Genomic DNA, 21,657 nt, shown 5'->3' on the forward strand with positions numbered 1-21,657 from the left:
CAGTTTTCTCTATAGGAAAACTACGGGCCCTCACTCTGTGATTATGAGCTGTAGTAACCATGCACACCTAGAACTAAGGATACCCATATTTCCTGCCACACAGATAGAATATGCCTGAATCAACACAATGGTAAACAGGATCCAGAGATGGAGGAGTTTAAGAGCCTAAGAATGTAGTTTAGGCATCTGGAATCAGTTATGCCCGAAGACAGGCTCCTTCCAAACTTTCCAGTTTCAAGACCCGGTAATATCCTTTTTGCTGTTGTTGCTTAAGCTAACAGGCAAGTTTCTATCCCTATAACCAAAAGATCCTTGATTAACACAATATATGAAAAAAAATCAAAGGAGATGTTCTGATGTATCTATCAAATTTATCTACATGATTCTCATTCACACTTACTTTAAGGAAGTAGTCATTTGAACCAGTGGCTAAGAGAAGGTGATTACTGTTGTTGGTGAAGTGGCAGCAATTGACTTGCTCTGAGTGCTCATCATAGATACGCACTAGTTCCCCAGTCATTGAATTCCAAATCTGAAGAGAATAAAGAGAATAAAGTTTACAAGAACCTTATTTTCAAAGGGAAAATAGAGAAGCAAAACAATGTTATCCATCCTGTGTGCCAGGTTTTCCCAGTCAGACATGTGCTAATGAATACCTCCCCCTTCCCTAAAATGTCAGCATTTTGCTACAATTTTTTCTTTTTAATTACCTGCAAGTAACGCAAAACATTACATTTTTCAAGGGCAAGATTTCACACGTTCAAATGAATGACAGCAGGCAGAAAAGTGTTATAAAGGAGATGGGATAATGGACTTCAGATCAGAAAAATTAATCACAGCCAGCCCAAGGCCCAGCTCTACCATTTTTAAATTGGGTGTACCTAGTCAAGTCCTTAATTTACCTGCATCTCAGCTCCCTACTCTGTAAAATGGGGATATTTGCACCTGTCTTCCACAATTCATGGTGTTGATGACAAAGAACTTGACAAGTGTTCTGCTGACTTCAAGGTACTAATAAATAAGTAAAGGCAGATAAGTCAGTGGGAAAAAAAAATAAAGGCTTTAGAGTCTCAAGGAAACCTAGCTTTCAATCCTGGTTCCACTTGGTATTAGTTAATATGAGCCTGGGCAAGTGACTTCATCTCTGAACTTGTTTCCTCATCTGTAAAATGGGATCAACACTTATCAAGATGTAGTGAGAAAAGGATAATGTAATATGCTGCTGCTGCTGCTAAGCTGCTTCAGTCGTGTCCGACTCTGTACGACCCCATAGACGGCAGCCCAACAGGCTCCCCCGTCCCTGGGATTCTCCAGGCAAGAACACTGGAGTGGGTAGCCATTTCCTTCTCCAATGCATTAAAGTGAAAAGGGAAAGTGAAGTCGCTCAGTCATGTCCGACTCTTCGCGACCCCATGGACTGCAGCCTACCAGGCTCCTCCATCCATGGGATTTTCCAGGCAAGAGTACTGGAGTGGGGTGACTCCCCTTTTCCAAATGTAATATGAGTAAGTATATATACAAAGCCTCATGCAGTGTTAAGTTCTCAAGTAGTCTTCTTCATGGTTACTATGAAAATAATCTGTTCCACTGAAGAAACAAAAGAAATAAATTACCTAGTGATTCTTTACAGGGCTTTGGATTGTTAGAGGTACTAATGTGCCTTCCACAGCATTTTGTTTTATCCTCTCAAAGCACTCCCCAGATGTCCAAAGAGTTTATTTCAAAATTCTTCAATAAGTATTTCAGCCTCTTGCTTTAAATTTCTTACAAACAGAAACTTGAGCCACATAGCTCTGGAACAGCACAGAATGGCCAACTCCAAGTCTGACTCAGAATAGAGGCTACAAAGTAAACTAACTGGTTGGTTGTAAAGCCATCATAGAAAGTCCAATCTATCAAGAAGTAGATTTTTCCTGGACACGCCAAGGTCCTCAAGTAGGTGCAAACTTCAGGAAAACTTTCAAGTCAGTTTCATGCTCCCAGGCCAACTAAGGCCCACCCAACCTATCCAGATTCAGCACTCCACACCCCTTTTGGAAAAAAGCCTACAATAATGATTTCCCTCCATTTATCAAATAAAGCATTCCTCTAGACTTCAGGTTCTCTTAAATTCCACATAAATGCTCTGGCTTAAAGCCAAATTTAGGAATAAGAGACAAAAAAAATAATCAGTTCAGTTTAGTCGCTCAGTTGTGTCCGACTCTTTACGACCCCATAATCACAGCACGCCAGGCCTCCCTGTCCATCACCAACTCCCGAAGCCTACCCAGACTCATGTCCATCGAGTCGGTGATGCCATCCAGCCATCTCATCCTGTCGTCCCCTTCTCTTCCTGCCCCCAATCCCTCCCAGCATCAGGGTCTTTTCCAATGAGTCAACTCTTCGCATGAGGTGGCCAAAGTATTGGAGTTTCAGCTTCAGCATCAGTCCTTCCAATGAATACCCAGGACTGATCTCCTTTAGGATGGACTGGTTGGATCTCCTTGCAGTCCAAGGGACTCTCAAGAGTCTTCTCCAACACCACAGTTCAAAAGCATCAATTCTTCGGCACTCAGCTTTCTTCACAGTCCAACTCTCACATCCATACATGACCACTGGAAAAACCACAGCCTTGACTAGACGGACCTTTGTTGACAAAGTGATGTCTCTGCTTTTTAATATGCTGTCTAGGTTGGTCATAACTTTCCTTCCAAGGACTAAGGGTCTTTTAATTTCATGGCTGAAATCACCATCTGCAGTGATTTCGGAGCCCAGAAAAATAAAGTCTGACACTGTTTCCCCATCTATTTGCCATGATCTTAGTTTTCTGAATGTTGAGCTTTAAGCCAACTTTTTCACTCTCCTCTTTCATTTTTATCAAGAGGCTTTTTAGTTCCTCTTCACTTTCTGACATAAGGGTTGTGTCGTCTGCATATCTGAGGTTATTGATATTTCTCCCGGCAATCTTGATTCCAGCTTGTGCTTCTTCCAGCCCAGCGTTTCTCATGATGTACTCTTCATATAAGTTAAGTAAGCGGGGTGATAATATACAGCCTTGACGTACTCCTTTTCCTATTTGGAACCAGTCTGTTGTTCCATGTCCAGTTCTAACTGTTGCTTCCTAACCTGCATATAGGTTTCTCAAGAGGCAGGTCAGGTGGTCTGGTATTCCCATCTCTTTAAGAATTTTCCACGGTTTATAGTGATAATTAAAGGTAAAAATCAATAGGTTTTATTTTCTCTATTTACTTTGTAGACTGTTAGTATGTTTATTCATCTAGTTTTGCACTGAATACAAGACAGTTCATAAAGATAAAAAATCTGGGTTGCATTTCACAGATTATATATTTTACAACAAGAGTCAACTCAGATAATAATTTTGTGCAACAACACTTCCGATCACAATACACTCAGAGATTTCAACTGATATTTAACCCACAGACTTATCAATAAATGGCCGGCAAATTCATTAATTTGAAATTGTTTTTTCCAGCTGTCTGATAAATATCATGGGCTGATCAACCTAAGCATTTTTGCTGGTGCTTATAAATAAAAAAATTTTAGACAGCATTAATTTATAATGGATAAAAACTGGTTGGCCTCAAGTTAGTAGATCAACAGGCAAGAGTCCTTTAACCCAACTTATTCTAGTCCCTCAATAACAGAAAAAGAAAATGAATTTTATGGTGGTTACAACTCAAGAGGAAAATAGTTCCATACCTTCACTTTTTTATCCACTGAGCAGGTTGCTATAAATTTGTCATCTGCAGAGAATGCACAGCAAAGCACTTCATCCTCATGAGCCTTGATTTCTAGAAGTTTCTCTCCTGTTTCAGCTTTGAATACCTATACACACAACAATAAGATCTTTTTACTATAACTGCTTACCCATGGGTCATCATTGAATAAAAAGTATTTCTTTAAAAGATCTTAAACACTATTATTTTGCAAGAGAAGTGAACCTTGGCAATATCAATCCAAAAAAATCAAAATTTGTCAGAATTCATATGCCTTAACATAAAAAAGAAAATTGTCTCTTGTTAAATGCTTATAACATCAATAAAAAGAACTGACAGGACAGCTTCGGTTCTTGAAAACAGCTTAGCAAATTCTTAACAATCAACAGAAAACAAATCATTCAATATGCTTTCTGTGGCTCAAAAGCCAAATTAATACACGTGGTAATCAAGTACACATATAGAAGTAAGGTTTACAATCACAGCCTTGCAAGCTTAATTTTTTAAAAAATATTATTTATTTGGCTGCATCAGGTCTTACTTGCGGCATGTAGGATCTTTTTTAGTTGTAGCACATGAACTCTTAGTTGCAGCACGTGGAATCTAGTTCCCCAACCAGGGATCGAACCTGGGCCCCCTGAGCTGGGAATGTGGAGTCTTAGCCACTAGACCACCAGGGAAGTCCTTTGTAATCTTAAATTTAAGTGTTTTAAAACTAATTTTTGTTTCCTTCAAAATCAAAAGGTTCAATACCAATTTAAAGAAAAGCACTCAATCATACTGTATGAAAACAAATGAGAAATTAAAGAAAGCACCTTCAAGCACCTTAGGAAATAGTCTAGTCCGACTCCTATTTACAGTCAGAAATTTTCCCAAGCCTGTGATAAAACAGGTATTTGATTTAATCAGCATTTTTTAATCAGAGCCCTGTTCACTGCACTGTGACATCCTTCTGTCCTTTAACCAAATGATCATTTCCTCATTACCCTTAGCTGGCACATGGGTGACAGTAACTGAATGCTAAGGTAAAAGGTCCTTCTACAACACTTGGCAAGTTTAGAATTATGAAAACACACCACCATATCTTTTAAATCTATAGAGAAATCTTTCATAAGATGTTCAAGAGATCTGAACGTTCCTCTACTCCTAATGTGTAATTTTCTTGAGTTTCAGAATTGAAATATACTCTAATATGCACACAGGAATTCCCTGGCAGTCTAATGGTTAGGACTCAGCACTTTGACTGCTAGGGCCCAGGTTCAATTCTTGGTTGAGGAACTAAGATCCCACAAGCCATGTGGCATGGCCAAAAAAAAAAAAAAAAAAATACACCCAGTATTAGATACATGACTCAATTTTTCTTAAGAGAGAGGTTTACCTGTAAAGTTTTATCAGCTCCACAAGACGCTATTCTTTGACCATCTTCAGAAAAGCAAGCATGGTAAACAGCATCTGTATGGGGGCGGACAACCAAGCGGGAGAGGTTCTTCATGTTTTTTTTGTTTCTAAATATAAGGAAAAATTGAACAGAAACCAAATAAAAGTAATCATTTTCTTTCCATAATAAACTCTTTTAACACAGTTATGCTCCAAAAAATACAAAACTCTTACATTACCAACATGTAAATGACAGCAGAAATCACCTGAAGTAAAAAAGCATAACAGAAAGCAGCATTTTAAGATAAAAGTTACCGTGTATCAAGCAACCTATCATGTATTATAAATATCTAGTTAATCAAATACCCGTCATTTTTTATTTTCCTCTGATACATTAATAACAACATGTGCAGAGAAAACATCATGAAAGGAAAAACCTCAAAAAAATCTCCATCTTCTTTAAAAGGAAAGAGTTATACCAAAATGAAGCTCATTCCCTAACTAAAATATGACATTACACCCACCATTATGATGTGCACTTTAAAACTGCTCTTCTCTAATAATTCCAATATAGAGGGAAAAAATGTCATTTTCTTTGTATCTTAATCTACTAAATACTACTCCACTACTATATGTATTACTTTACAGGGCTAAAGGATAATGGAATGGAATGCACATACTTAAAATGGGGAAAGCATCAGAACAGTGTCTGAATTACACACACACATACACACACCCCAGTTACTATGAATAAGTATGTTAAATGGTATCATCTTAAATGTCAAAGGTTAGGAGTCAGACAAACCTAAAAGGCCACCCTAGTTCTACTACTCATTGGATGTGTAAATGCACACAAATAATGTAAGCTAGTAAGTTTCCTTTTCCTCATATGTAAATGTAAGTAATGATACCTATTCTAAGCAAGTGTCACACACAAAATAGACCAAAGGAAAAAAGGGAACACAAAGGTAAAACAGACTTAAATCTTGCCTGCTGCTGCTGCTGCTGCTAAGTCGCTTCAGTCGTGTCCGACTGACTCTGTGGGACCCCATAGATGGCAGCCCACCAGGCTCCTCTGTCCCTGGGATTCTCCAGGCAAGAACACTGGAGTGGGTCGCCATTTCCTTCTCCAATGCATGAAAGTGAAAAGTGAAAGTGAACTTGCTCAGTCGTGTCCGACTCTCAGCGACCCCATGGACCGCACCACTCCTCCATCCATGGGGTTTTCCAGGCAAGAGTACTGGAGTGGGGTGCCATCGCCTTCTCCGAAACTTCACTAGAAGTGATAAAAAACAAGCTACAAGAACTAGAGTGATGAGAATCCAGAGGATAAACAGGTAAGTTACCAGCAAAGTTTAGAGAATAAGATTAAGAAACTACTTTCCACTATCTACTCAATTTCTCAAAATTCGGAAACTGACCAGTCACAATGATGCACATATAGCCAAAAGGTATTAAATAACAAATGAATCTATGAATAAATGATTTCTTTGAAAGCTGAAACTCAGTTAAATTAAGTTTATATGAACGTAAATTTTCTACAGAAAGAGCAGAAAAGCTTTCTAGTACTGAAAAATAAAGCTTCTTTGAACATGACCTGGTCAAACCCAGTTAAGGCTTACCCAGTGGCTTGGTAGTAAAGAACCCACCTGCCAATACATGAAACATGAGCTCTATACCTGACCCAGGAAGATCCCACATGCTGTGGAGCAACTAAGCCTGTGCAACACAATTACTGAGTTTAAGCTCTAGAGCCCCAGAGCCACAACAATTGAAGCCTGTGCACCCTAGAGCCTGTGCTCTGCATCAAGAAGCTACCACAATGAAAAGCCCGTACATTGCAACTAGAGAAAAGCCATGCAACTATGAAGACCCAGCACAACCAAAAATAATCAATTTATTAAAAAATAAATATAAAGGGAAATAAATAAAAAATAAATATTAAAAAAAAATAAAGCTATAAAGGGAATTTCCTGGCAGTCCAGTGGTTGGGACTCCATGCTTCCACTGTAGGGGACACGGATTCCACCCTTGGTCAGGGAACTGGGATCTCACAAGCCAGAGAGCCAGAAAAAAAGAAAAAACAATGATACAGTTATGAATGACTAAGCATCAGAGGGTTGAAATACAACTGATGAAATGAGAAAAAAAAGAAAAAATAATAACAAACTCAACAATTCAAAAGAGAACAAGAACTAAATCTATGTCCATCTGATTATGAGACCAAGTATTACAATTCTATTTTAATCACTAAGACACAAATTCAACTGTATATATTATACCAACTATATAAACCAGGCAAAATACTAAATGCTATTTATTCTTAACAACAACTACTAATATTCATGGAGTACTTTCTAAGATCTAAGTACTGTTCTAAGCAACCTACAAATTTATGTTTACATATACACACACATTCATTTAATCCTCACAATAATGCTATGAAATAGTACCACTAGGCAAGAGACGCTGAGTAACCCTCTTCTAATAATACACAACTGAAAAACAGCACAAGCTAGGAGTCAAGCCCAGGCAACCTAGAGCCAGAGCCCGCCAGGCTCCTCTGTCCATGGACTTCTCCAAGCTAGAATACTGGTGTGGGTACTCTCCGACATAAACTATAGCAGGATCCTCTATGACCCACCTCCCAGAATATTAGAAATAAAAGCAAAAATAAACAAATGGGACCTAATTAAAATTAAAACTTCTGCACAACAAAGGAAACTATAAGCGAGGTGAAAAGACAGCCTTCAGAATGGGAGGAAATAATAGCAAACAAAGCAACAAAGAATTAAAATATATATCTCATAATATCTCAATATATCTCAAAAATATATAAGCAACTCCTGCAGCTCAATTCCAGAAAAATAAAAGACCCAATCAAAAAGTGGGCCAAAGAACTAAACAGACATTTCTCCAAAGAAGACATACAGATGGCTAACAAACACATGAAAAGATGCTCAACATCACTCATTATCAGAGAAATGCAAATCAAAACCACTATGAGGTACCATTTCACACCACTCAGAATGGCTACTATCCAAAAGTCTACAAGCAATAATGCTGGAGAGGTGTGGAAAAAAGGGAACCCTCTTACACTGTTGGTGGGAATGCAAACTAGTACAGCCACTATGGAGAACAGTGTGGAGATTCCTTAAAAAACTGAAAATAGAACTGCCTTATGATCCAGCAATCCCCTTGCTGGGCATACAAACAGAGGAAACCAGAATCAAAAGATTCGTGTACCCCAATGTTCATCACAGCAGTGTTTATAATAGCCAGGACTTGGAAGCAACCTAGATGTCCATCATCAGATGAATGGATAAGAAACCTGTGGTACATATACACAATGGAGTATTACTTAGCCATTAAAAAGAATATATTTGAATCAGTTCTGATGAGGTGGCTGAAACTGGAGCCTGTTACACAGAGTGAAGTAAGTCAGAAAGAAAAACACCAATACAGTATACTAACGCATATATATGGAATTTAGAAAGAAGGTAAGGATAACCCTGTATGTGAGACAGCAAAAGAGACACAGATGTATAGAACAGTCTTTTGGACTCTGTGGGAGAGGGCAAGGGTGGGATGATATGGGAGAATGACATTGAAACATGTAAAATATCATATAGTGAAATGAATCACCAGTCCAGGTTTGATGTATATGATCCAGGGTGCTCGGGGCTGATGCACTGGGATGACCCAGAGGGATGGGATGGGGAGGGAGGTGGGAGGGGGATTCAGGGTGGGAACACATGTACACTCACGGCGGATTCAAGTCAATGTATGGCAAAACCAATACAATATTGTAAAGTAAATTAATTAATCAATTAAAAAACACAAAAATCAGATCACTACAATTGTGGAAAATAAAACTGTCATTCTGTAAAAAAAAAAAAGAATACTGGTGTGGGTAGCCATTCCTTTCTCCAGGGGATCTTCCTGACCCAGCGATCAACCCTGGTTCTCCTGCCTTGCAGATGGATTCTTTACCAGCTGAGCTACCAGGGAAGCCCAATAAGGGCTATATGCGAGGCAAAGTACTCATCACTTTATATCCAATATCTCATTTGAATCGTCACAAAAATAGAACTTATTTTAAAGGTTTGTTATCACTACTTGATGTATGAGAAAGGAAAGTAACCTGTAACTTGTTCAAAAATCACAAAACTCTTAAGGTTCCAGAACTGAGTTACAAACCTAGGTTTGTAGCTTCAAAAACAGTGCTCTTCGCTACTACAATGTATTACAGTAAGTAAAGCATTTATACCAATATTTAGGATGACTTGTCCAAAGTCAACTTATAGGCAAGCACCTATTTCAATGGACTCTTTGAAAATATACGGTTACTTTTCTAGAACTTTTCAACAAGAATGCTTATTAAAAGTTCCAGCCCTTTCTAGGAAGTAGTTAAATCTTCCTGGAGTGAATGTATTTGCTACCTGAGAAATAATGACATAGTCAGCGCTCTGCTCCCTCTGGTTTCTCTCCTAACCTACTTACACCCACTCCAGGTAAAGCATTCCGTTATCGACCTCCTGCTTGGCCTGCAGCTTAGCTTGCCGATAAACCTCTGAAGTTTCCAGTTCACAGAGGCCCAGTTGCACAATATTAGGAAATGGCTGTCGTCCAAGAAGATGTCCATTTAAAGATAAAAACTCCTGGAAATTCTCACAGTCTATACCATCCTATGAACAAAATGGAATTGCTTAGAAACATAACCAGAGCCAAGATCAGACATTTTTCTGTTTCTGTGATCTTGTCACTTTAAAGGCTTAAATATTCTCTATATGAGCTAAAATTAAATAGCCAACCATTAGGTAACAAATACACAGTGATCCTCTTCAGACTTTTAAACACAGGGTAAAAAAAAACCTCATTATCAAAATACTGCTCTAACACATTCTTTTTCCTAAAAAAAAAATTTTTTAAATCACTGAACACTTTACTTCCCAGCTTTCAAATCTCAATACTATCCACATTCCCAGTAGGAGAGTAGGCAAAATAATCAGACTAATCCAGATTAAAGTGAGGAAATTCTTGCTCTTCACCTCTTCTATTTTGCTCAATATTAAACCTAGAATTAAATGTATGTCCTTTAAGGACTTATTTTTAATATTAATATATACCTTTTCATCCAATATATGCCTGTATTCCACAAATTCATGAATCAGATGAGCAGGGCCTACAAGTTCCGTTTTTGCTTTAATCCAATCCAGGGAAAACATTAAAGCACACAGTTCCTTAAAAAAAAAAAAAAAAAGTAAGATCAGGAGCACTGTTAAAGAGATCAAAGCATTTTAAATCTGCCATCATTACCCTAACACTACTGAGAGAAACTTAGCAGATATCTAGAATTTAAGGACAAAAAGGAACATATCATTAATAATTCCAAAGAAACAGAAAATGAACCTCACAGCTTAACTCAAATTTCAGTTGGACCATTAAGACTTAACTATAAAACAAACTTCAAAAACCACCAGAAGATACAGATATTTACTATTTTTGTAACCCTGGGGTAAAGGAAATTTTCATACACATGACACCAAAACAAAGTATCAGAAAGAAAAATAGTGATGCATTTAACTACATATAAACTCCAATCTTCAATACATTAAAAATCAATATAAATAAAATTTAAGACAAAAAATAAAACAGGAAAATAATTTACAAATGTATAGTAGATGAGAACTTATTATCTTTTCTTATAAAAATTATAACAAGAAAAAGACAAACACTCCAATAGAAAAACAGGTAAAGGCAAAGGATGAGAGCCAACTCAAAATAAAAAAATACAAATGGTCATGAATCTCACCAATAATCAAAGGGAAACAACAAAGATTTACAATTTATTATTATCAGATTTTTAAAGACTAAAAGGAATGATAAGAATATTAGCTAGAATAAGACGAAATGGTCACTCTTGTACACTGCTGGCAGTGATGTAAATCAGAGCACTCTTCTAGAGGACCGTTTGGCAATCTACATTAAAATTCAAACTGTATACATCATCAACCCAGCATTACACTTATAAATGTGTCCTAAGAAAATAAGTCAGTTGAGTGTGCTTAAGTAATCTAACCATCCCCAAAGCAACTGACCAACCATAATATAGCTATACAATTAAATAGTATACAACTTTTAAAAATTATGTTTAAAAAATTAGTGGGACTTTCCTGGTGGTCCAGTGGCTAAGATTCTGCCTTCCCAATGGAGAGGGCCCCACTTCAATCCTTGATTGGAGAACTAGATCCTCCCACATGCCACAACTAAGACATTTCCATGCGGCAACTAAGACCCAGTACAGCCAAATAAAAAATTTTTAAGTATATAAAAAATGTTAGCTCGAAAGAAAATCATATCAGTCTATATTAACTGGCATAAAAAGATAACCATAAAATACAATTAAGTAGAAAAAATAAAATATAAGACTATATTCCTATCAAGATTCCATTCTGGTTTTAAACAACAGGTGTGTGTATCTGAGCAGCAAAATGATCTAGAAAACTACACACAAAAGCATTAGCAATGGTTGGGATCTTCATTTAATTTTTTCTTCAGTTTTCCAAAGAAAGTAAGCCACTATTCTTAAAAATCAAGGGAAAAAAAGGTTAAAAAAAAATGAAAGGAACTGAGTCCTATGACACTATCATACATATCAAATGTTTTTAAAAGGTGCATTGACCCAGTAATTTCACTTCAGGGCATTTCCAAAGGAAATAATACAGGTGTGAAGACAAACAAGAATTTCATTACATCATCATAAAGGGGGAAAAAAACTGAAAACAACCTAAATGTTCAATAACTACAGTCTAAGTAAATTAGAGCACAGATATTTATTGGAATACCATCATTCCAATGTTGATTATTAAACAAACTATTTTGCTAGGTGGAAAAAAACAGGCTACAATACACCGTATCCATAATCAAGGGACAATATACCTTAGCATACAAAAATTATTCAAAGCACATATGTTTTCTAAAATGTTAACGTTTTGAATATGACTTCAAATATCATCTATGTGCTGATGATTCCCCAATTTTATCTTTATAACATAACTTTCCCCAGAGGTTCAGGTTGGTATACCCAACTATATGCTCAGTATTTTCAGTCAGATATCTTAATATGTACACCAGACTTAATATATTCCAAATGAATTCCTAATCTTCCCATTATCCCTGGAAAAATACTTGTTTGACCCACAGCTATTCCCATCTCAGTTCACGGCAACTCCAATCTTTCTACTGTACAAGCTTGAAGTTATCTTTGACTCCTCTCTCTCTTACGATACACATCAAATTCTCAGCAAATCATGATGATCCCAACACCAAAATCATCACTTCCTTTTTCCATGTAGGCTTTTTCCTTCTTCTGAGCACCTACTATCCCTTGACATAGTAGAAATCTATCTGTCCTGTATCAGTATCTCCCCAGCATGTAAGTTCAATGAGAGCAGGGACTTTGTGAAGTGGTAGAAGGAAATGGCAACCCTCTCCAGTACTCTTGCCTGGAGAATCCCTTGGACAGAGGAGCCTGGTGGGCTAAAGTCCATGGGGTCGCAAGAGTCAGATACGACTGAGCGACTCACACACACACACACACACACACACAATGTTGTTCATAATGAAGAACAATACCAGTACACAACAGGCACTCCATAAACATTTACTGAATGAATACATTTTCCCAGCCTCCATTTCCTCTCAAAACTTAAAAACAAATCCGTATCACCCACAAAGATAGTTACTGGTATGAAGAGAGTTAATTTTTAGGAGGTTCACTTACTGCAGTTACTAAGGTACCTGCAGATAAAAACAGTTAACAAAAACTAAATTACTTACATAGGGTATAACCCTACTTTTACTAGTGAAAGAAAATTCTCAACATAAGACAAAATAAAAGTCAGACCAAAGAAAATAATGTTTCTTAATGAGCCATCTTACTTTGTGCATATTAGCACTGGCCATGTGATAGGCCAGAAAACTGTACCAATACATGCAATCCTCCTGATCTGGTGAAAGAGAATATAGCTGGTGATGTCTCTGGAACTGAGTGACCATCTTCTTGTGGAGATCCTGAAACCCAAATTCAACATTTCAGAAGACAGAAGCAATTTCATACCCCAAGCATCACAGAATCCCCATCTTCCAAAGCTATTTAAGAATGTACAGGACTTCCCTGGTGGCACAGCAGATGGGAATCCACCTGCCAATGCAGGAAACATGGGTTAGATCCCTGGTCTGTGAAGAGTCCACATGCCACTGAGCAACTAAGCCCACGTGCCACAATTCCTGAGCCCTCGGCTCTAGAGTCGAAAGCTGTAACTACCAAGCCCATGTGCTGCAACTACTGAAGGCCGCACACCTAGAGCCCATACTCTACAAGAGAAACCACCGTAATGAGAGGCCCACGCACTGCAATAAAGAGTAGCCCCACTTGTTGCAACTAGAGAAAGCCCGTGCAAACAAAGACCAAAATAAATAAAACTACGTATTAAAGAAAAGGTACAGTGAATCTCCCCACAAGACACATATTAATTACAAAAGGAAAAAACAGTAACTTTACAGTGGAGAAACTTTAACCAGGTAATCAATGTTACTATCACTGATAAACCATTATCAACACCCTGGGTCTGATGCACTGACAAGGACACACAGCACCTCTGTAGCACCTTTACTGCCAAAAATATATAACCTTGCTCTAGTCAAGAAAAAACATGAGACAAACCCAAACTAAGGAACACTGTACAAAATAACTGGTGAGTACTCTTCCAAAGGGACCAGGGAAGAAAGCAAGCTGAGGCATTTTCCTAAATTTGAGTAAACTAAGGAAAGGACAATATATGTAATATGGGAAACAGAATTGAATCTGATCTACAAAAAGGACATTAATGGGAAAGCTGGCGAAATTCAAATAAAGTATCAGTTAACAGTTCTTTTCTTGTTCTTGTTAGTCGCTCAGTCATGTCCAATTCTGTGCGACCCCATGGACTGCAGCCCGCCAGGCTCCTCTGTCCGTGGAATTTCCCAGGCTAGAATACTGGAGTAGGTTGCCATTCCCATCCCCAGGGAAAGTAAGGCACAGTATTTAGTCAATGTTAATGTTCTGGCTTTGATAACTGTATTGCAGTTATTAAGATGTTAACATTGAGGGAAGCAAGGTAAAGGTATGTGCACAGAAACTATACTATTTTCTATACTAAAATTCTATAAGACTTATCTATAAGTATAAAATCGTTTCAAAATAAAAACTTAAAAAAAAAAAAGGAATGTACAGAGATGCAAGTACCTGAAGCTGGCTGCGATTCTTTTCAGCAAGGAAATCTACTTGCAGATCATGTAAATAATAAAGAAATGATTTTCCATTCCGGTCACAGAACAAGAGAGACTTATTAACAAATTCCTGTAATATGTCTTCAACTTCTTCCGTTTCCAAGTCCCAGAGGATACATAACACCTAGGAACATTTTAAGCATTTAATGTGCCACAATGTACAGTGAGCCAGGATTGCAGATAAAGAGAGTAACACACAAAAAAATCATGTATTTAAATCCCTGAATAATATCTCCATTTGATAAGAAGTACAAATATGCAGCAAGATAAAAAAGAGAAAGTTCTGAAGAAGTCAAATGTTTCTTCAGGTTCATGAAAATCACTGAGAAACAGGCAACTCACCTGAGTTCAACACCAAATCCTTGAAGGAAACTAACAGTAGTGGGATTTCTACATCCTCTACCCTACCTCCTCAGGCACACAGGTTTTATCTTGCTAATATCCTCTGTAACAATATCCTCTGTACAAAGCCAAAACTTACATGCCACACGTAAGGGGATGACAAAGATTGTTGATCCATCTATTACCTTTGTAGGCACCTTAACATCTTTCTGTAAGATGGAAAGATCTGTGTAATAATCTTTGATGTCTTCTCTGAGCATTTCAACACTTATAGACATGGCTTCATCTAGAGCCTCATAGTCATAAGATGAAGATTTTCTTATCCTCTTAAATTGCTTATTCTGAAGTTGCCTGAGGTAGTACTCCCAGCGGTTGGGAAAATCTCGTAAAAGTGCACCAATTAAAGATACTACAAGAGGGGAACCTAAAAAATAAAAAAATAAAAATCACTGTGTTAATACTGTATCATTTCCAAATTACTACCAAATTAAGAATCAATCTGTCCTCACAGAAAGAATTTTTGCTGCATTCTATCCAAAGCCTTAAAATACATAACTCTTGGATTCACTTCAAGTATTTATTCTAAGGAAGTCACTAAAAATAAGAACTATTTCATTTAAGGATGTTAATTACAGCATTGCTTAAAAGAGTAAAAGAATTTTAAATAATAACAGGGAAATGACTAAATAAATGAAAATATATCACAATATTATGCCACTGGTAAATTTTTTTCAAAAGATTTTAATGACAGATAATGCTCAAGATTTGCCATTAAATGGATAAGACTGAAAATTATGGGAATTCCCTGATGGTCTGATGGTTAGGACTCCATGATGACTGCCAAGGACATGGGCTCTATCCCTGCAAAATAATTCAGGGAAATAAGATGCCACAAGTCACAAGGTATGGCCAGAAAGTAAAAATAAAAGAAATAAAATCCCAACAAAAAAAAAATTAAAGCTTGACTCTCACTATATTTTTTATTCTTTGAGAGCACAGGCCATGTCTTCATCTTACCCCATGCATAACATATGTGTCTTCATTAACTATTATTTTAACTAATGAATGAACAACAAAATATCACTATCCATTTAGGGTACCACACTGCTGCTGCTGCTAAGTCACTTCAGTCGTGTCCAACTCTGTGTGACCGCATAGATGGCAGCCCACCAGGCTCTGCTGTCTCTCGGATTCTCCAGGCATAGAACACTGGAGTGGGTTGCCATTTCCTTCTCCAAGGCATGAAAGTGAAAAGTGAAAGTGAAGTCGCTCAGTCGTGTCCGACTCTTAGCAACCCCATGGACTGCGGCCTACCAGGCTCCTCCGTCCATGGGATTCTTCAGGCAAGAGTACCGGAGTGGGTTGCCGTGAAGAACCTAAAATACTAAATATTCTAGTAAAGTTTCTGAATGTCATATGTTAAATTATCATGTTCAAGGGCAGACAGAAGAAGCAAGAAGCAGCCCAATCCCGCAGCCTCCAAAACAAAAACTATATTATAGAAAGTTAATCAGAATGAAAAAACAAAAAGTTATGTGCCAGAAGAAGAGACAAGATAAAACTCCAGGAAAACAACGAAATGAAGTGGAAATAGGTAAACTTCTAGAAAAATAATTTAGAATAATGATAGTGAAGATGATCCAGGATCTCAGAAACAGAATGGAAAAAACGCAAGAAATGTTTACCAAAGATGCAGAAGAACTAAAGAACAGATATGAACAATACACTAGAAGGAATCAATAGCAGAATAATGGAGGCAGAAGAATGGAAAATTCTCCTGGAGGACAGAATGGTGGAAATCACTGCTGCAGAACAGAATATAGAAAAAAGAATGGAAAAAAAATGAAGAGAACCTAAGAGACCTCTGGGACAACATTAAATACACCAATGTTAGCATTATAAGGGTCCCAGGATGAGAGGGAGAGAGAAAGGACCCAAGAAAATATTTGAAGACATAATAGCTAAAAACTTCCCTAACACTGGAAAGGAAATAGTCAACCAAGTCCAGGAAGAACAGAGTGTTCCAGGCAGGATGAACCCAAGAAGGAACACACTGAGACACACAGTAATCAAAATGACGAAAATTAAAGACAAAGATAAGCATTAAAAGCAACAAAGGAAAAACGCTAAATAACATACAAGGGAACTCCCATCAGGTTATCAGCTGATTTCTCAACAGAAACAACAAGTCAGAAGGGAATGACACAATATATTTAAAGTGATGAAAGGGAAAAACCTATAATCAAGAATACTCTACCCAGCAAGACTCTTGTTCAGATTTGATGGAGAAATCAAAAGCTTTCCAGACAAACAAAAATTAAGAGAATTCAGCAGTACCAAACCAGCCTTACAACAAATGCTAGATGAACTTTTCTAGGCAGAAAACACAAGAGAAGGAAAAGGCCTACACAAAATAAAGCCAAAATGATTAAGAAAATGGTAATAGGATCATATATACTGATAATTACTTTAAATGTAAATAGATTAAAGGCACCAACCAAAAGAATACATAGACTGGCTGGGCAGATGAAAATCTGAGCATGTATGCACTTGCACTTACACATCATTCTACATAACCCCCCAAATTTTATGTAATTATTTTATATTGTTAGGTTAATCATGTTTTCAGTATGGCTTGCAATTGCAATTATCTGTTATTTTTCATTGGCTATTGATTGTGAAAACTGATAAACATCTTTTATTGTTGCAATTATGTAACTATTATTCACTTAATACCACTGTACCATGATTAGTCAACCGAAAATAACAGAATTCTATTATCACTAAAACTACCATTTAATAGAAAAACCTGTAATCACTTTTAAAATTCAGATATATATCAGAATTATGTAGGAATTTTTTGAAAAATACAAATGCCCTGGTATTGCTTTTTTTCTCCAAAGCTCCATGTTTGGAGCTTTCTAATGAGAAGTCATATTTAAAAACAACTGGACTATGTGATGACCTCTTACTTTTACCTAGTTTTTCACTTTTTCTATTTCATATTCAGTGCTCCACTTCACTTAATGTTTTCCAATTTCTTCATCTTTTTTGTTGTAGTCTTCTCAAGCCTTTATCAAGTGTAGTAAAAAGCTTTTGTATACATATATAAATAGTATGCATTAATATATATTTTATTAAAATTATGAATTTTTTCTAGCTCAAAAATTTGTGACATTTTGATTCCACCTGTTTGACTTGGTATGAATAGAATGCTAGATTTCTAGTTCATATTCACTTAAAACTTTACGGTAGTTTCATGTATTTTGGCATCTAGTATTACTGCTAAATATCAACTTCTGCTTTATTAACTACGCTAAAGCCTTTGACTGCGGGGATCACAACAAACAGTGGAAAATTCTTAAAAAGAGATGGGAATACCAGACCACCTTACCTGCCTCCTGAGAAACCTGTATGCAGGTCAAGAAGCAACAATTAGAACCAGACATGGAATAACAGATTGGTTCAAAATTGGGAAGGGAGTACATCAAAGCTATATATTGTCACCCTGCTTGTTTAACATGTATGCAGAGTACATCATGCAAAATACTGGGCTTGATGAAGCACAAGCTGGAATCATGATGCCGGGAGAAATATCAATAACCTCAGATACGCAGATAACACCACCTGTATGGCAGAAAAGTGAAGAGGAACTAAAGAGCTTCTTGATGAAAGTGAAAAAGCACAGTGAAAAAGCTGGCTTGAAACTCAACATTCAAAAAACGAAAATCATGGCATCCACTCCCATCATTCATGACAAACAGGGAAACAATGGGAACAATGAGAGACTTTCTTTTCTTGGGCTCCAAAATCACTGCAGCCATGAAATTAAAAGACGCTTGCTCTATGGATGAAAAACTATGACAAACCTAGATAGAATATTAAAAAGAAGAGACATTACTTTGCCAACAAAGGCCCACAGAGTGAAAGTTACGGCTTTTCCAGTAGTCATGTATGGTCCAACAGAGTTAGACCATAAAGAAGGTTGAGTGCTGAAGAATTGATGTTTTTGAACTGTGGTGACGGAAAAGACTCTTCAGAGTCCTTGGACTGCAAGGAGATCCAATCAGTCCATCCTAAAGGAAATCAATCCTGAATATTCACTGGAAGGACTGATGCTGAAACTCCAATACTCTGGCCACCTGACGCAAAGAGCTGACATTAGAAAAGATCCTGATGCTGGGAAAGATTGAGGGCAGGAGGAGAAGGGGACAACCGAGGACGAGATGGTTGGATGGCATCACTCAAATCAATGGATCTGAGTTTGAGCAAGCTCTGGGAGTTGGTGATGGTAAGGGAAGCCTGGCAGTGCTGCAGTCCCTGGGGTTGCAAAGAGTTCAGGCACGACTGAGCAACTGAACAACAATTACTGCTAAAAATCTAGAAAATGCATTATATTAGTGATTTAAAAAAAAAAAAATGAAGCTTGAAAACTTGTAATCCGATTCTGAGAAGATAAAGAATTACCATTGTGAAAAAAAACAAAACAGGAAACTAACATGTGACAGTATTATTAACTAAAATACAGATTTTGTTCAAACTTCACAAAATTTTATGCTAATGTCCATCATTTGTTTTCACAGCTTATTCAAGACTCCACACTATATTTAATTGTGTTGAACAGCTTCAGCTGCATGCAACAAATACTGGTAAATTCTCTTTTCATTTTTATTCTATTACAAATAATTTAAAATTTTCCTTGCTATGGATTCTTAGATACACCCGTCATTTAAATGTAGAAATTTAATTACCAAATACGTAGGATTTTTTTCAAGTATCTTTGATATTAATTTCTCATTTGGGTATTAATTTCTCATTTAAATATTTTCTTCTCTGCAATCACCCTCTGTGTTTTTAGTCTTCTAACTTTATTGAGACTTTCAATACTAAGTCAAAGATCTCTCTCGGTAAATGTCACATTGCACTTGAAGATATATGGGTTATTTTCAAATACCTTTTGATATTGATTTCTAACATAATTCCACAGTATTAAGAAAACAGACTCTGTATAATTTCACTATCTTTAGACCATGAAATTTTGTACTTTTTTTTATGTCCCTGGATATATTCCAGTGTCTCCTAGTTTATAGTCTATGGGAACTTGAATTGAATTTGTATCCTATTTTTAAAAAAAAAAGTAATTTGTCTTGTTCATTAGCTTATCTTACAAAAGGGTAAATTAATATCTCTATTAACTCCCTCATACACAAAATAAATAATTATACCTTTACATTCTTGTATAATACTGTGAGCTTGTTCTGGCAAATCTGCTTTCTTCATATTAACAAAAAGGGATAAAATTTCAAGTCCTTTTTCTTTTCCTAAACCACTCTCCACAGGCACTACATATTTAGGACCTGCAAAATCACCAAGACATAGTAAGCAATTTGGTATGCCACATATTTAAATGTAATTGAATCATCATAAAAAGAAAATAATACTTACCCATCACTGAATCTGTAACACTCTTATCTCTAGTTGTGAGAAGAATTTGACACTGATTGTCAAAAGCTTTTAACACCCAAGGATCCCAAATATCATCCAAGATCAATAAAGACCTTAAAAAGAAAAAAAAAACTGTATTGAGCCACTAATGACATTTATTTTAAACTTCCTTTCAAAAAAACAAAGAAAGAGCATGACTGTGTTTTGGTTTTTTTCTAATTTACAAAAATTTTTTTAAAAAGATGTCTATATTGGTTGTTCTTTTCTTTGGTATCCCTTATACGATATACCAATAAGAAAAAGATTTAGAGACTTCCCCTTCCTTCCACCCCAAATCATTTCATATTAAAGTTAAGGGACTTACAAAAAGAGAACTGTGAATACCATGTAAATATTAGAAATAAGCCTCCTAGCATCTAAAAAGAACTATCCAAATAAGGAGCTTCTTCCAATTCCAACTTTAAGCACCCAAACAAAATAAGAACTGGGCTTAGGTTAGCATTAGAAAGCATCACAGAACAATATTTGACCATTTTTTACCTATAAAACTAGCAATTTCATATGTTCCAACCTAACAGAATGCATCAGCAAATACTATTTTTCACTTGGTACACTAGTGGGCTTTTTTTTCCATCCAAGAAATCAATTTGTTTATGCATAATGACAAAGAACCTCTGTGCTAATTCCTAATTGGTCCCTCTAAAAACTCTTTTATACTCACCAGAACAAATAGAGGAAAAAATACAACTAAAACCTGACAGCATAATTATACACTAGCGTGTTTATCTGGCTGGCACACTACTTCTGTACACTACAAAAAAAGACTCTAGGAATATACACAGGTTGGAAAACTACAAAAGCATAAACCAAAATGATGCTGAGTAACAAAATGACTACCTTTATATAACATGGTCTGATATATCTGAGAGTGGTTACAGTAATTTCCTAAACAGAAATCATTTTTATTTTTGCAGAGAAAGAAAGAAGGACTAAGGAGAAGTTACTGAGCAAGAAAAGAGAAAGCGGTTAGTGATCTCAATCCTACTTCTCCATGAAAATAGATACTAGTGACTATCAAGGCAAGAGCAAGATAATGGAGTTATCTAGTAAAGAAACCAGAGAGAGGGGAGTCTGCTCTCTGTAGTGAGTATGATCATAATCACTAGGTTTTTTTCCCAAAAATTATTCCTCTCCCCCAATATCCTGATATGAATCCTCTTACCAATTTGGGAATCACTGCCATACTCCAGCCACTGTTACACATGAAAGCATATAGCATCATTAGGTGCATCAGGGCAATAAAAAAAATTCAGAGCCATTACCTAATTCTCACCCAATTTAATGTTACACTCACAAGGAATGCTTTATTCATCTTCGTACTTGTAGCACTTGACCCAGAACCTGGCACAACACTCATTGTTGGTTAAATGAACAAATGAAAGAA

At 36.6% G+C, this 21,657-nt stretch overlaps 1 protein-coding gene across 5 annotated transcripts in view; it reads right to left on the reverse strand.

The window, feature by feature from the left end:
- Positions 1 to 21,657, reverse strand: part of APAF1 (apoptotic peptidase activating factor 1) — an 89,236-nt gene that overhangs the window by 50,774 nt on the left and 16,805 nt on the right. For all 5 annotated transcript variants that reach the window (XR_011464162.1, XM_070370312.1, XM_070370310.1 and 2 more), the window contains 10 exons: positions 20,214 to 20,326; positions 19,994 to 20,125; positions 14,954 to 15,192; positions 14,383 to 14,550; positions 13,038 to 13,169; positions 10,223 to 10,336; positions 9,597 to 9,781; positions 5,095 to 5,221; positions 3,700 to 3,825; positions 401 to 532 (listed from right to left, as the gene is read on the reverse strand). Coding sequence is in view for 4 of the 5 variants with exons in the window: in XM_070370312.1 (XP_070226413.1) it covers positions 401 to 532; positions 3,700 to 3,825; positions 5,095 to 5,221; positions 9,597 to 9,781; positions 10,223 to 10,336; positions 13,038 to 13,169; positions 14,383 to 14,550; positions 14,954 to 15,192; positions 19,994 to 20,125; positions 20,214 to 20,326 (1,468 nt within the window). In the remaining variant the exon portion in view is untranslated. The remainder of the gene's footprint in view (positions 1 to 400; positions 533 to 3,699; positions 3,826 to 5,094; positions 5,222 to 9,596; positions 9,782 to 10,222; positions 10,337 to 13,037; positions 13,170 to 14,382; positions 14,551 to 14,953; positions 15,193 to 19,993; positions 20,126 to 20,213; positions 20,327 to 21,657) is intronic.

Source organism: Bos mutus, chromosome 5, assembly GCF_027580195.1.
Source record: "Bos mutus isolate GX-2022 chromosome 5, NWIPB_WYAK_1.1, whole genome shotgun sequence".
Classification (NCBI taxonomy): Eukaryota; Metazoa; Chordata; class Mammalia; order Artiodactyla; family Bovidae; genus Bos; species Bos mutus.